Raw genomic sequence first — 14,462 nt, 5'->3', positions numbered from 1 at the left:
AGGCATGATCAAGGGGAGAAAGAGGGTGACAGCCTTGAATGACGGTTGTTCATGTTGACCCTGGGGAAACACTTTGGTCCTTTCTGGCCCTTCAAAATAACTTGAAAACTTGCCTTTTTCTTCTGTCTGTATCTCTTGCATAACAAATTTTATTGAGAGTACAGGCCATGGAATACAATCTGATGAATATGTCGCTCATTTCTTTAGGTGATCTTAATGTCCATCACAGCGCATCTGTTTGCATGGTTTCATGGAGTTTGCAATCAGGTGTATAGAACTGACTGCCCATGAAAACCTGAGATGGAATATAGCAGTTAATGTAAAGTAAGTGGGTAATCTAGTTGTAAATGCACTATTGTGATTTTAGTTCCAACTGCTTCCTTTCCAACAGAGGCAGTTGATGTAGGTGTCACTGTTTCTATAAATAGAATAGATTGCAGCAGTTAGCTATAAGATAGCAACATGGTTTAATGTAGTTTAAAAAAAGGCTTTTCCAAGTGAAATTCTTTTTACTGAACTGTCATGCATATAGTACATAGAGGTTCTTGCACTTCAACATGATGTTTCACCTCAATGAGTTCTATGTACCGTCTTTTATTCATCAATTTCAAAAAATGACAGCTGTTCTACTAAACCTGTAGTACTAAACAATTTTAAGCCACACAAGTGAAATCAGTACAAGGTTGATCATGTTATTTTCAAAACTATCCTACCTGAAGCACATTCTTTCTGCTGGATTTGTCTTTTGCCCAGTCAATCTGAGCACCACATAGGTCCACGTTCTCTGGTTTACAGCCTGTTTTCTGCACACAGAGAGGGAGAAACATTGTCATCTCCAAATCTCAAAAACTGTGACCAGATACTGAAAATGTGAGGATTATTCAAGAAGAAAGAGAAAAGACTGTTTTGACAGGTTCAGATGAAATTGAAAACAATATTTAATAGCTCACTCCAGTGCTCATCACTGTATAAGATAGGACATTTCACATCAAACATCAAAACGTAGGCAGTGAAAGGAGTAATTTATCTGTGTTATAGTGGAATAGAAGTTTTTTAAAAAATCATAGTCGAAAACATAATATGAATATCATTATTTAATAGGATCAAATCTTTAAACATATGTGTTCTGGCGATGTTTTGAGTTTTTCCAAGATTATGGATTTTAATGCTGGAGTTTTAAATAAATTTCTTCCTACCTTTACCCAAAATTGACAGCAAATACTTTCAAGTAGGTGGCTGCAAGTAAAACACTCTTATTTTTCCTAGCAGTGTGTCAACACAAAACAAGAAACAGCACCATCTACTGCCTCTCTCAGTTGTTTCACTTTCACAATTCTTCATAATGACCTCTCTGAGTAAGACTGTCATTTAGTGATCATGAATTGGTGGCTTGCTGCCCTGTAATCCTGTCAGTGCTGGCGAGAGTAAACCAACTGCTTTGACATTCAACCCTGATGACCTACAAATAATACTATCACATTGGAGCACGATTAAATTCAAGTCCTATTGTGCCACTCAGTCCCCTTTCCAGCTTCTCAGGCAGCCGCTCTAGACCGAGGATGACTATATACCACTCCAGAGTTGTTTGTCCTAAGGCAACCAAACAGGTCAATACTGGATGCCTGTCACAGCTAGGGCAGCTGCTGTTTGATGAGGTGGGTGGGTGGGACTTCAGGTCTCTGCAGGCTCCTCTTAATGTCTGGGCTTGGCCTCCTCCTGGGCCTGTCGGCAACACCCAAAATGTTTGGCACACTCATAGATGCCTCTTCTGTAGTTTGGGTCGTCTTGGCAAGACATTCCCATGTGGTCTTAACAAGAGGTTTCTATGACTTATGGGGATGTTGCATTCTATTAGGAAGGCTTTGACGTTGTCTTTTGCCTTTCTGGTAACCAATTGCCATGACAAAACTTGGTGTAGAGAGCTTGTTTAGAATCATAGAATCCCCACAGCGTGGAAGCAGGTCTTTCATCCCAACAAGTCCTCACCGACCCTCCGAAGAGCATCCCACCCAGACCCACCCCCCCTACCCTATCCCTGTAACCCTGCAATTCCCGTGGCTAATCCACTTAGCCTGCACATGGTGTATGCGAAGTAACAAAAACATTGATGCCATTATCATTTCAGTTTAAGTGTGAAAAGTAAAGGGTTAAAGTAAATTATGAAACCACTTCATAATTAAAGTGCCTGTTTTCTTTGTTCACGGCCCAAAAGCAAGCTGGTGGCAGCCAGCCATGGTGCCTGAGGTCTTTGCCAAATGTATCCTATGTGCTAAGTCCCCAACTGATTTCTGTGGATACTGGACTCCAGAGTTCCCGAAAGTCTCACACTGAACGTGGAAAGCATGATTCGATTATCATCTACCATAGCCTGGAAGCACACCATATGAAGGCTCAGCATTTTATTTAGTTTCATGCATTTTAAGTCCTCTAGCACCATCGTCTGACCTCCATCACATGTACAAGTCATGAAAGAGCAAAACATCCTGAAGTCTGCACCATTTCTTCAATTAAACAAAAAAAAACAAAAGAACTGCGGATGCTTAAATCAGAAACAAAACCATAAATTGCTGGAAAAACTCAGCATGTCTGGCAGCATCTGTGGAGAGAAATCAGCCTTAGTGATTCAGGTCCAGTGACCTTTCTTCAGAACCATTTTGTTTTTATTTCCATTTTTTCAATTAGCTAGCTTCAAGAATTAGTGTAAGTTTTAGCCATTGCATCTCACCAGTAATGTAGCATTGGTTTTCTTGAAGAAATAGGGTTGTTAAGATAGTAACTATTTAAAATAGGCTATATCTTTCTCCTTCATGATGGAAAGCAAAATCCACCTCTGGAAAATCCATCAACATTTATTTGTTACAGTCATTGCTGAACTCTAGTTATTTTCCAATGTTTCAGATTGCTGGAGATGAATATTTAACTACTTCTGAGTAGTTGCTGAGTTGTTGAAGGCGAACACCTGGACGATGGCAGATGATAATTGAGCAATGCTTTTAATGTTCAATGAGAGATTGGGTAGTTCAAATCATTTATCTACTCTGCAAATGGCCTGAGCTGATACTTACAGGAGAATCCCATACATCTGGAGCCTAAAATTCATGAAAAGTTAATCTGCTCATTAAAGTCTGTTTACAGAGCATTAGACCAGGAGCACACTTTAATCATAATAAGACCATAAGATGTAGGAGCAGAAGTAGGTCATCAAATTTGATCTAGCATTCAATGAGATCCCTTGGTCCAAAACAAAATCATGATTGCAACAAATTGACTAACAGTGGTGGACCCATAATTTTTTTTTGGGTGGACAGCCAAATTTTCTGAGCCATGGGACATCATAAAAGGTACTACATAAATGGAAATCTTTCTTTCTTTTCCTACTTTACTTACATGATCACAGCTCAAAGGAACTTTATTGGCCGCAAAGCACTTTAAGATATCTTGTGGCTGTCTTACAACTAAGTGATGGGAAGGGAATGTGGGGAATTAGATCCTCTCTTTACAAGACCCTCTCTGTCAGTTGGAACAAATATTTATACTTTTAGCAGCCAGGCACCACAATTCCATGGGCATATAATTAACTAAATTAAAATGAAGCAGCCAAAATACAAGGTTTTCTCAAGTGAAACAAAGAGGAATTGTATTACCTACTATCTTTGAAAAATTTAAAACCAGATTTCCAACACACAGGCAAACACAGGTAATGTGTCTTACAATTAATGGATGAATGGTTTATTGTTATGTGCATGTTAAAGTGACAAATACAATAAAATATAGTGAAAAGCTTCCACCGTTACCATGATCACACACCATTTTGAATAATATAACAATAATAATTTTAAAACAAGATTCAGCTTGAACAGAGTCCCTAACCCTTCTGCCACCGCTTCACCACTGCCGCCACCAACGCCGCACCCAACCAACATTGAAGTTGCCGGTCCTCAGGTGTCATCTCTCACCACTGGCCAAAGTCACCTTTGCCGATGTAGCAGCTGATGCCAGGTCCTGTGCTCGCCCCTCCGTTGCTGTCAGATTCCCACTCTTGGGCTCACCAGCCGCCTCGCCACTGTCTGCTAGGGTCTCGTTCTGGGCTCACCAGCCACCACCATGCTCCAGACCCCGATTAAGCCGCTACCCTACTGGCTTCCACCTTCCTCAATGCTGTTGTTGCCAATGCCGCCACGACCAAGCTCCCCCGAGAAGGTAAAACGAAAATGACAAAGAAAATGAGAAAAGCAGATGGAGTGGACAACCCTTAGGCTCAGGAACTTGGATGCTGTCTACTCTGCTGCTGCCATCTTGATTTGAATTGCCAAAGAGAGTTTCTTATACAAAGGATGGAAAAGGCACTTGCATTTTGAAGTTTTTGGAGTCCTTGAGATGTTAAATTTTAAACCTGCCACCAGTTGATTATTCATTGACTTGTATCATCAGCAGTGCTGAAGTTCCTCAGTGAATGGCTGTTGTTCCAATCTGCTTTTTTCACAGGGCACACACTCTAATGTTGAGACAGACAGGTAGAGGGAGGCTTCCAGCTTAATTTACATGTATTTTTCTCTCAACGTTGCTGCTCATTAGCCAAGAGGTGCTGATCAATCAGATGTTACAGATCTGTGTTTCAACGCATTTTTAAAATTTCAGATCAAACTTATCCCAGTTTACTCATGGTTTCCTCAGCTTGGCTCAACCTGGTCAAGTGATCAGAAGTGAGTATTACGAGGGGGCATAATTTTAAGGTGATTGGAGGAAGGTACAGGGGAGATGTCAGAGGTAGGTTCATTACATAGAGTCTGATGGGTGTGTGGAATGTGCTGCCAGCAGTGGTAGTAGAGTCAGATACATTAGGGACATTTAAGTGACTCTTGGATAGCACATGGAGGATAGTAAAAATGTAGGGTATGCAGGGTAGTTTGATCTTAGAGTAGGATAATAGGTCGGCACAATATCGCGGGCCAAAGGGCCTGTACTGTGCTGTACTGTTCTATGTTCTATGATCACAGCAGCTATTTTAGATCTGTTTTTAAAGGGAAAGCACTGTGGTTTCTGGAAATCTGAATGAAAAACAGAAAATGCTAGAGAAAATCAGCAGGTCTGGTGGCATTCATGGAGATAGAAAAATAATTAATATTTCAAGTCCAGTATGATTCCTCTTCAGATGAAAAATATTCATTTAAGACTCAAAATGTTCACTCCACTTTCTCTCTAATGATGCTGGCAGAGTTTCTCCGGCACTTTCTCTTTCCAATTTAGATTAATATTTGCCCTCTTTTGAAAAGTAACTTTTGTCCATGAACATCTCAGGTATTAAAATCAGAGATGAATATCTCATATTGATAATCTATGTGACAATCCCATACCAGTTGTGAAAGGTGCTGTATAAATTTAAGTATTTATTTTCTCTCTCTCTCTCCCTTAAATATCTTAGTCAGAAACAAAAGTTCTTGGATTCAAAAAAATGCCAGGTTTTAGTGTTTCATTGTTCTGATATATTTGGTACTGAGCACCAAGTTGCAGACAGGAAAAGGAATACTGACCATCAAGCAGCGAATCTTGCTTGTCTACAATATTTTGCAAGTGTTCAGCAAAACATGTCATACCAAACCACACCCAGAAGGCATCTTGTGCCCACAAGAAATCGACTTCTGAGGTTAATCAAATTCAAGAATTATCATGGATAGTTACTTCAAAACTATATTGAGGTGGATAAACACAATGCAGTCTAAAACACGGAAAATATATTTGATTTCACTCTGTTGATGCAATGATCGTAGATATGTTATTTAAAAGTAAAAACATTCCTCATTTGTCCAAGTTGCATCAAGATGTATAATGTTAACAACTCCCTGATGAAAATGTTTTTCTTTTCAAAAAAGGGGGTGGCAAAGCAGCTCAATGGGTGGCACTGCTGCCTCACAGCACCAGGTACCCCGATTCAATTCCAGCCTCAGGTGACTATGCGGAGTTTCCACAAGATGGCTGTGTGGGTTTCCTCCGGGTGGTCTGGTTTCCTCTCAGTCCAAAAATGTGCAAATTAGATGGACTGGCAATGCTAAATTGCCCATAGTGTCCAGGGATGCATAGGTTAGATGGATTAGCCATGGGAAATGTAGGCTTACGTGGATAGGCTAGGGGGGTGAGTCTGGGTGGGTTGCTCTTCAGAGAGTCAGTGTGGACTTGTTGGGCCAAATAGCCTGCTACCACACTGTAGGGATTCAACAAAAAATGGGAATGGCATGTCCATTTCCTTCAATCCTTAGAACAGACATCCAGTTATGCAAAAGGATTTTAAGTGCCAGTTTTAAGCTCGTATACTAGAAATACCAACTGCCCAACAAAATATATGGATGAAAAGCCAGCTTTCAGGATGTGGGCTCTTAGCCTAGTTAATGATCAATTATAGATATTGAAAAGAATATTGAAAGAAGAATAGCAAATCAGGAACTCAGCTTACATTAAATATCTTGCTCATACCCAGATGTAAATAGCCACCTTAGGAAAATGTAAACCTTAGTGGTTAATTAACCTTGTACTTGTTGCTGATATTCATCCCAGTTTTATATTAGGCTTTGTATCTTTATTTGTTCAAGCAATATGGTTGCCACTGGCTAGGTCAGTATTTATTGCCCATCCCTATTTCTAAACAATGATATTGCCTGTGACTTAAATTCATATCTGTTTTGACTAAGCTCTTCAGATCCATAACCATAGTTCCTCAAGTTGATCATTTCCTTAGGTTAATTGGTTTCAATGATAATCCTTGAATCAGCCTACTGCAGTACAACAGTAACCACTATTTTCAATGGGACTGCCAATATTGGAGATTTGCTGGCATGAAACACTGGCTTCTCTTAGGGGGTAGAACATGTGCTCTGCAGCAGGAAGTCCAGCAGGGAAATGTCCCCGGAATAACTCTAATGACAGCCGATGGGCTGATTGGGACTTAATCCTTATTCCCTCACGGTGAGGGTTCCTATTGTTTCTCCAGTTACTGGCAGGTCACTACCATGACTATTAAATTCTGACCATGGTGTAAAGTTTATAAATTCCAGATTTCAAATGTCTTCACAAATTGAACAGTTTGAAAGAAAAGTGTATGCATAAGTTGAGACCTAATATGGAGGAAATCAGAAACAGGGTTGTCTTATGATGAAAGATTAAAACTGACCTGCCAGCACTGGTAATGCCACCATACTGTCTACACTAGCTTCCTTTGTCACTGCTTGTGCTGCTACTGCTTCACCCTACTGCTAAGCCAGTAAGTAACCGGACTGTTGAATAACAAAATAATTAGATCAGTAGCTCGCACATATTCAATGAGCATCTGTAAATCACTTTTTGCAGTGTTCCATATTGAGCATGGGGAAAATAAAGAAATGCTCGCATGTATGTCGTGTTTTTCACGACCTCAAGAAGTCCTAAAGTGCTCAATTGTCAGTTAAGCGTTTTTGAAATGAAATTCCTGTTTTATTGTATGGAACATGGTCAATATCTACACAGTGAGCTTCCACAAACAGAAAAGATTATCACCAGATAATCTGTTTTAGCAATCTTGATTGAAGGATAAATAGATATCAATTCTCCCAAGGTCTTCCTCAGAATAGAGCATTAGGACTTTTTACATCTACTTGAGGGGGCAAACGGGTTTCGGTTTAATGTCTCATCTGAGAGATGGCACCTCCAGTAGTGCAGCATTGTTTTAATACTGCACTCCTTAGATAGTCACAATGTAAATTTCCAATTCCCTGATGTTGATTTGGCGGTGTTCGGACCACTTTTCCATTATACTTGTTTCTGTTTCCATTGACTTCACAAGGTTTGATAACATTTAAAGATTTTCTTTGTTGTATACAAACATAGCTTTCCTTATGTGGTCAAAGTAAAGTGAATGCACATTTATTATGCAAAATGCTGATAATCTGATAAATAAACACCAGTGTGAAACCGGGACACTAATTTTAAACATAATACCTGACCAATTGCTCCACCATTATGCAGGAAAATCATTAGACAAAGAGATGGAAAAAATAAATTTGTGTGGTTTGAAGTAAATTACAATGCATAATCATTACCATAATCAAGCTGATCTTAAAAGAGAGTTAAAACACCTATCTAAATGTATGAAGCTGTAATCACTCAATCTTGAATAGTAGATACAGTTGTAAACAAGTTCTAGACAATTACCAACAGATATCACACATTCCATTCATGGATTCACTAATTTACTGATTGGTTAAATTTGTTTATCAGTCCATGTTTTATGGCTTGTGGTATTTGACTATAACTCCTTCAATGTATGTAAACTAAAGCATCTATAATGGGGTTAGATCCATTAAATGCAGTACTTAGGCTCTTTTTACTGTGTTTTAGTAAACACGAGAACAGCCTAAGTGATTGAGTAAATTCCACTTATCACATAAATTAAGGTTTACTGTCTAATTTGTTTATATGTCTCTGTTATAGCTTTCTCTTTGCTGTCACTGAAGCTTGGACTGATTAGTTAAATTATACACAATGTAAGGTAAACTTCATTTGAATACATATTCAAATTCTGTGTCCTGACATTACTAACTGGAAATAATCCTCCACATCACAGTACTGGCCTAGAAATGCAGTTAATTTTAATTCATACCATTTGTTTTTGACAACATTTTAGCAACGATGACTTTTTGTTGACCCTGACAGTTCCTGCTAACTTGTTCAAAATACAATGCACTTTTTATTATACCTTATCTGGATTTTCTTATGTTTAAAAGAAGTATTTGACCTGAGGCATGATGGCATTGTAGCAATAAGAGCACATGTTTCATAATCTCAGTGTCCCAGGTTTGAGTTCGGTGACTGCTTAATAACCGAATCTGCCAGCTTTTCCACCCACAAGCTACAAAGTCTGATAAGTCCAATTGCTCTGATTCTGCAGTAACTCTGAAATGATCTGTGCCTGTGATCCCTGTCATGTAGACTCTTTCACGATACATACAGCAGAATTTATCCATCTTGTACTTGTCAGTTTTATTGGTTACAGACTTGGAACATGTCAGGTTTATTATTTTCTTTCAACAAAAAAAAAAGTTCTCGATAAACTACCTTGCTCTAAATTCCAAATTGCAGGAATTGAATTGAGTTCAGTGGTTTAAGCTGTCCTTTACTATTGCTGAAATACCTTGCTGAAATTATTTCAAACATATCAGCCAGGCTCAATCATGATCAAATTTGTCATCAGATTCTAAAAAGGAAAGGCGCTCTATGAGCATGCTCTCAGTAGCCATGAGGAAAAAAAGAAAATGTTGACAGTGTTTGACTGGTGTCATCAAAAGTACATTTCTGTTGGTCAATCATTAAACAATTTTATGTTTTGCATTCACCAACTGGATATACCTTGACTTGCACAAAAAATATAGCTCACCTCCACCAGTTCAGAGAGTCAGGTGATATCCAGTGGCAAGTAAGTGACAATATTTTCACCAGTCAAGCTAAGAAGTGAATCTTGTGCCCACCCCGGTGTGAATTTGGTGGTGGGGCATTTAGTTAGACAAGAGCTGCCTTGTTTTGTTTTAATTTGACCTATTTATCTAAGCAACCTGTTCTAAGATTTTATAACACTCCTCTGGAGCAGGTGGAACTTCAACGCAAGCTCTTCAGTTCAGGGGTAGAGGTTCAGATTTGTGGGCAGCTTTCCTGCCTGGTTACCAATTGAGGCCCTTAAGTGGACAATTAATGCCTCTGGTCAGCCAGCAGCTCTTGATGAGCAGGAGTTGTGTTCCCCACGATCTTTGATCTTGACTGAATACTTGACTTGTTGAGTGCCAGAGTGACACAAGATGCAACATTCCTCCTCAAAAAACAGCAACACAGGAGCCTTGTTGGCTCTCTGCCCAGCAATTGAAGCAGCCATCACAGTCATAAGATTCCAAGTAGTACCATTTTTGCTCTCTCACTGCAGGTGAGATGTAATCCTGCCATAACATGAATGACTGAGTATTTGCAATGACCAGTGCTGTGAGAGGGACTCAAGCACTTGTGACAATGTAGGTTTGAGGCTGGTACTCGATAGTGACTGCTTCAGAATTTCCCTGGGCCAAAATGTAACGATGGTTAGCAAAATCTTTAAAGTCTGATAACTTATTTCATCTTCCTGGCCAAATCATCTTGCATCATGCACGCTTTCTCAATTTGAAAAAGTCAAGTTGGAATATCTAAAATATTTAACTTAAAACTATTATTCTTTGTCCGAGTTCATTCGATTTTTGTCGAAATATTTACTGATGCCAAAGCATTGTTTGATGAAAACGAAATGTTCTCAAACGTTTCCTCAAGTAGATACAATCTTTCATTTTAACATCCCAGATTCAATTTTAATGATGGAAATGCATTAAATTATATCTGAATGTGTACATTTTTGTTTTTTCCCCATGTCATTTGCATAATTCAGCACATTAAATATTTTGTTGTTCTAGTTTCATTGTTTTTTCACTTTATATGGAATGTTCTAAAAAATTGATAAAATGGAAAATGTGACTTTCGATTAAAAAAAATGCATGACTGGAGCCCAGTAGTATAGTAGCACAATATGTGTTTTATATATATAGTTTTGATCTTGTCTTGATGCTGATTCTGAGCCGCATGTCAAGCAGTCTGCAACGACTTTCGTATTTTAAATTGATAGCTTTTCCCTTGGTCTGTGAATCTCCAGTAGTAGCTGTTGTAGTATTCATATCTTCACACTCTTCCCTTGGAGAATGGTGTGAAGCAGTGACAGGAGTCATTCCCTAATTAACAGTCTGACTGCCTGAAATGTGAATGCGCCTTCCATGGCTGCAGCTAACTATATAGCAGCTGAAAAGGTGCCCTGCCCTACATGGCAGTAAGGTTTTATAGGTGCCCATTATCCATACGCTGAGGAACTGCCACCCATCAGATGTCAGTACTCCTCTGCATTTAAACCTGGAATTCACCCATTGCTGCCCGACCTAGTTACAGAGAGTCATACAGCATAGAAACTGGCCCTTCAACCCACCATGTCTAAGAAGACCAACAATAAACTACACTAATTCCATTTTGATGCACTTGGTGTATAGCCTTCAATGCTCTGGCATTTTAAGTGCTCATCCAGATGCTTCTGAAACGTTGTGTGTGTACCTGCCTCCACCAACTTCTCAGCCAGCACATTCCATATTTCAACCATCCTCCGGGTGAAACATTTCTTCCTCAGATCTCTTCTCAACCATTTACTCCTCACCCAATACTTGTGCATTCTGGTCTTAGACATATGCCATGGGCAAAAGGTTCTCACGATCTATCCTATCTGTGCTTCTCATGATTTTGTATATCTCAATCAGATCACCCACCAACCTCCCTCGCTCCACAGAAAACAAACTCAGCCTATCCAGTCTTTCCTCGTAACTAAGACTTTTCATCCCAGACAACATTCTGGTGAATCTCCTCTGCACCCTCTCTGGTGCGATCACATCTTTCCAATAGTGTGCTGACCAGAACTGCACACAGTATTCCACCTGTGGCCTAGCCAATGTTTTATAAAGTTGCTCCTATATCCTATGCCTTGGATAATGATGGCAAGTATGCCTTCCTCGCCTCAGTACCTACCTGTGCTGACACCTTCAGGGATCTATGGAGTTATACACATAGAGGTCCCTTTATTCCTCAGTACTCCAAAAGACCTACCATTCCTTGTGTATATACTTCCCCTATTAGATCTCCCAAAATGCACTTATCAAGATAAAATTCCATCTGCCATTGTTCCTCAAAAATTTTTCCAATAATTTCCCTAATACTGATGTCAGAATAACTGGTCTGCAATTACCTGGCCTATCCGTGTTGCCCTTCTTCTTGAACAAAGGAATTGCATTAGCTATCCTCCAGTCATCTGGCCCTTCATCTCTGGCTAGCAAAATATTAAATATCTGTGCCAGGGCTCCAGCAATTTCCTTCTTTATCTCCCTACCTAGCCTAGAATACAGCTTATCAGGACTTGGGTGGGGGGGCGCGGTTTATGCACCTTTATGCCCGCTAAATCATGTAATACTCCTCCTTATTAATCTTAATATGCTTTAGAACCTCGTCACCCCAACTGAAATCCCCAGTAATAATGTATTTCACCCTGAGCCTCTCCTCCCTGGGATTTTTAAGACCTGAAACTTCTGACAAAAATAAAGAAATGCTACCACTAAGGCTCACTCTTTCCCATTCTAATGGTAGCAAAATTACTGAAATAAAATGCACACAGTTATTTCCTTGAAAAATTCCCTAATGTCTGAAAAGGCTGATCTCTTCTCTCACTGCAATTTTTAAAATTTAAAATGGTAAATGGATCCAAGAATTGAAATGTCACTAAAAGTTACATTAAATGTTACTAACAAATTCATCTCTCCACAACTGCAAGGAAAACAAGAAGTTGTCAATGTTTTGAACATTATTTGTTTCCATGAAATACTCTTAATAAGGTCCTGATATACATGTAGACCTAGAGTTTAAATGTTGGACATAAATCAAATCACCATGCTATTTAACTCTGGTTTGAAAACAAATTCCACTGGAAAACAGCCCCAGCCACAAAAATCCCTATGCCTCAAGAAGTAATGAGCAGAACAATATAAAAACCGAAAGAACTGCGGATGCTGTAAATCAGGAACAAAAACAAAGTGGCTGGAAAAGCTCAGCAGGTCTGGCAGCATCTGTGAAGGAAAAAACAGAGTTAACGTTTTGGGTCCAGTGACCGTTCCTCAGAACTATTCTTGTTTTTGTTTCAGTCTGCCAGACTTGCTGAGCGTTTTCAACAACTTTGTTTTTGGTCATGAGCAGATCAATGTTCCATTAACTTTTAAAATATTCATCCACAGAATGTGGGTATCACTGACTGGGCCAGAATTTATTACCCATCTTGAGTTGCCTTTGAGAAGGTGGCGGTGAGCTACCTTCTTAAACAGACGCAGTACAATTGCAGTTCAATGCACCCATTTGTCATCGTGAGAATGAACTTCAAATTAGACCATAAAACCATAAAATATGGAGCAAAATTAGGCAATTTGGCCCATTCATTCAGTCTGCTCCACCATTCAATCATGGCTACGTTTCTCAAACCCATTCTCTTGCCTTCTCCCTGTAGCCATTCATCCCCTGACTAATCAAGAACCTATCTATCTCTGCCTTAAATATAACTCAGTAAGTATTTGTTTAAGTGCAAAAGCACTAACACACATTTTTAAAATTTAATTTTTCAAGCTTTCATGTTTCAGAGTCATTTTCAGCTATTTAAAATCAGAGTGGATGAGACACTTTCAAAAATATTAATTTTTGCAGAGACACTTGCAGCTGCATTCGTAAAATTTCTTCAGTTTACCCATTGCAAAAACATCTGCATTTTTTCATGCAAAAAAGGTTGCTTTCCATTGCACTGCCTAATTGCACTTGCTCATAGGAGATTTTATGTCGTGATTGTCTAAATGTATTTGAGTGAAAACTTGGATCATAGCTTCACTTCAGAAAATGACTACAATTGAGGCCCACATTGCCAATTGTTCTTAAAGTGGAAACTCTTCTTAATGCCATCTCATAACAGATTCTCCAAAAGGATTTATTGATGCAAAGCACAGGCCTCAAAGTAAATAATGGCAAAATATAAGCATAATTTTTAAGGACCGGCATCAACACATGCACAAAATGTACTATCTGGTTTTCCATATATAATAATGTACTTTGGCTCCTTTAAAGTGATTAGATTAACAGATCCAAATGGTTATGTTGTTATGGATTATTTTAAGGGATATGTATAATTTAAAAAAGAACTGCACATAATCCAGATGGTTAATTTTTTTTAAAATCTTGTGTGCTTACTAAATTTGCATAAAGAGTAGTAGGCTTACGGATGTACTCACCCTTTGTTTACAGTGGTCAACTGCTTTAGGAAGGATTTCACTTTTGGCTATTAAGTTCAAGTGTAAGGCTATGGGTTACAGATTGCCTTTCCTGTAGCGCTTAATATTTCAATTTCTTCGATATATATCTTGGTCATTTTGTCAGAATTAATATGGGAATCACATATTACAAGCTGCCAAAATGCTTGCATGACAATCGGGGTAATGGATTTTCGTTAACTGCTACATCAAAAGAGTTTATTCATTTTGACTCCTGCACAGAGTACACCTTCCCAGCCGCACATCATTTCAATAAGGTCTGGCAGGTCCTACCCACCCTTGAGAGCACTTAGCAGTGGGCTATCATCAAAAGCAGCTATCTTCTGCAGACACTGTGTCACTGTCTGCTCCCCGGCCTTGATCCCACATGGAGGTGCGCATCTTGCTTTTCCCTGAGCATCTTTCAGCTGCAAGGTAACAACTGCTGTCATACAGTCAAAATCCTTGATATTTTTACCCACGTCTGTCACAGTTAGTTATTAATGCCGAGTGCTTGAGAAAGAAAATCAGTGGTTTTGTGTCTTCCTTAAGGCTTGC

General features: G+C 39.1%; 1 protein-coding gene across 1 annotated transcript in view; it reads right to left on the bottom strand.

Moving 5' to 3' along the window:
- The window catches only part of LOC109915955 (rho GTPase-activating protein 15), a 580,076-nt gene that overhangs the window by 388,009 nt on the left and 177,605 nt on the right, over nt 1-14,462 (bottom strand). The window contains exon 7 of the mRNA XM_048599243.1: nt 714-803. Within this exon, the coding sequence (XP_048455200.1) occupies nt 714-803 (90 nt within the window). The remainder of the gene's footprint in view (nt 1-713; nt 804-14,462) is intronic.

This window comes from Rhincodon typus, chromosome 7 (genome assembly GCF_021869965.1).
Source record: "Rhincodon typus isolate 14 chromosome 7, sRhiTyp1.1, whole genome shotgun sequence".
In the NCBI taxonomy this organism is placed as follows: Eukaryota; Metazoa; Chordata; class Chondrichthyes; order Orectolobiformes; family Rhincodontidae; genus Rhincodon; species Rhincodon typus.
The sequence above is the reverse complement of the archived record's forward strand: the minus strand, read 5'-3'. Positions and strand labels throughout refer to the sequence as shown.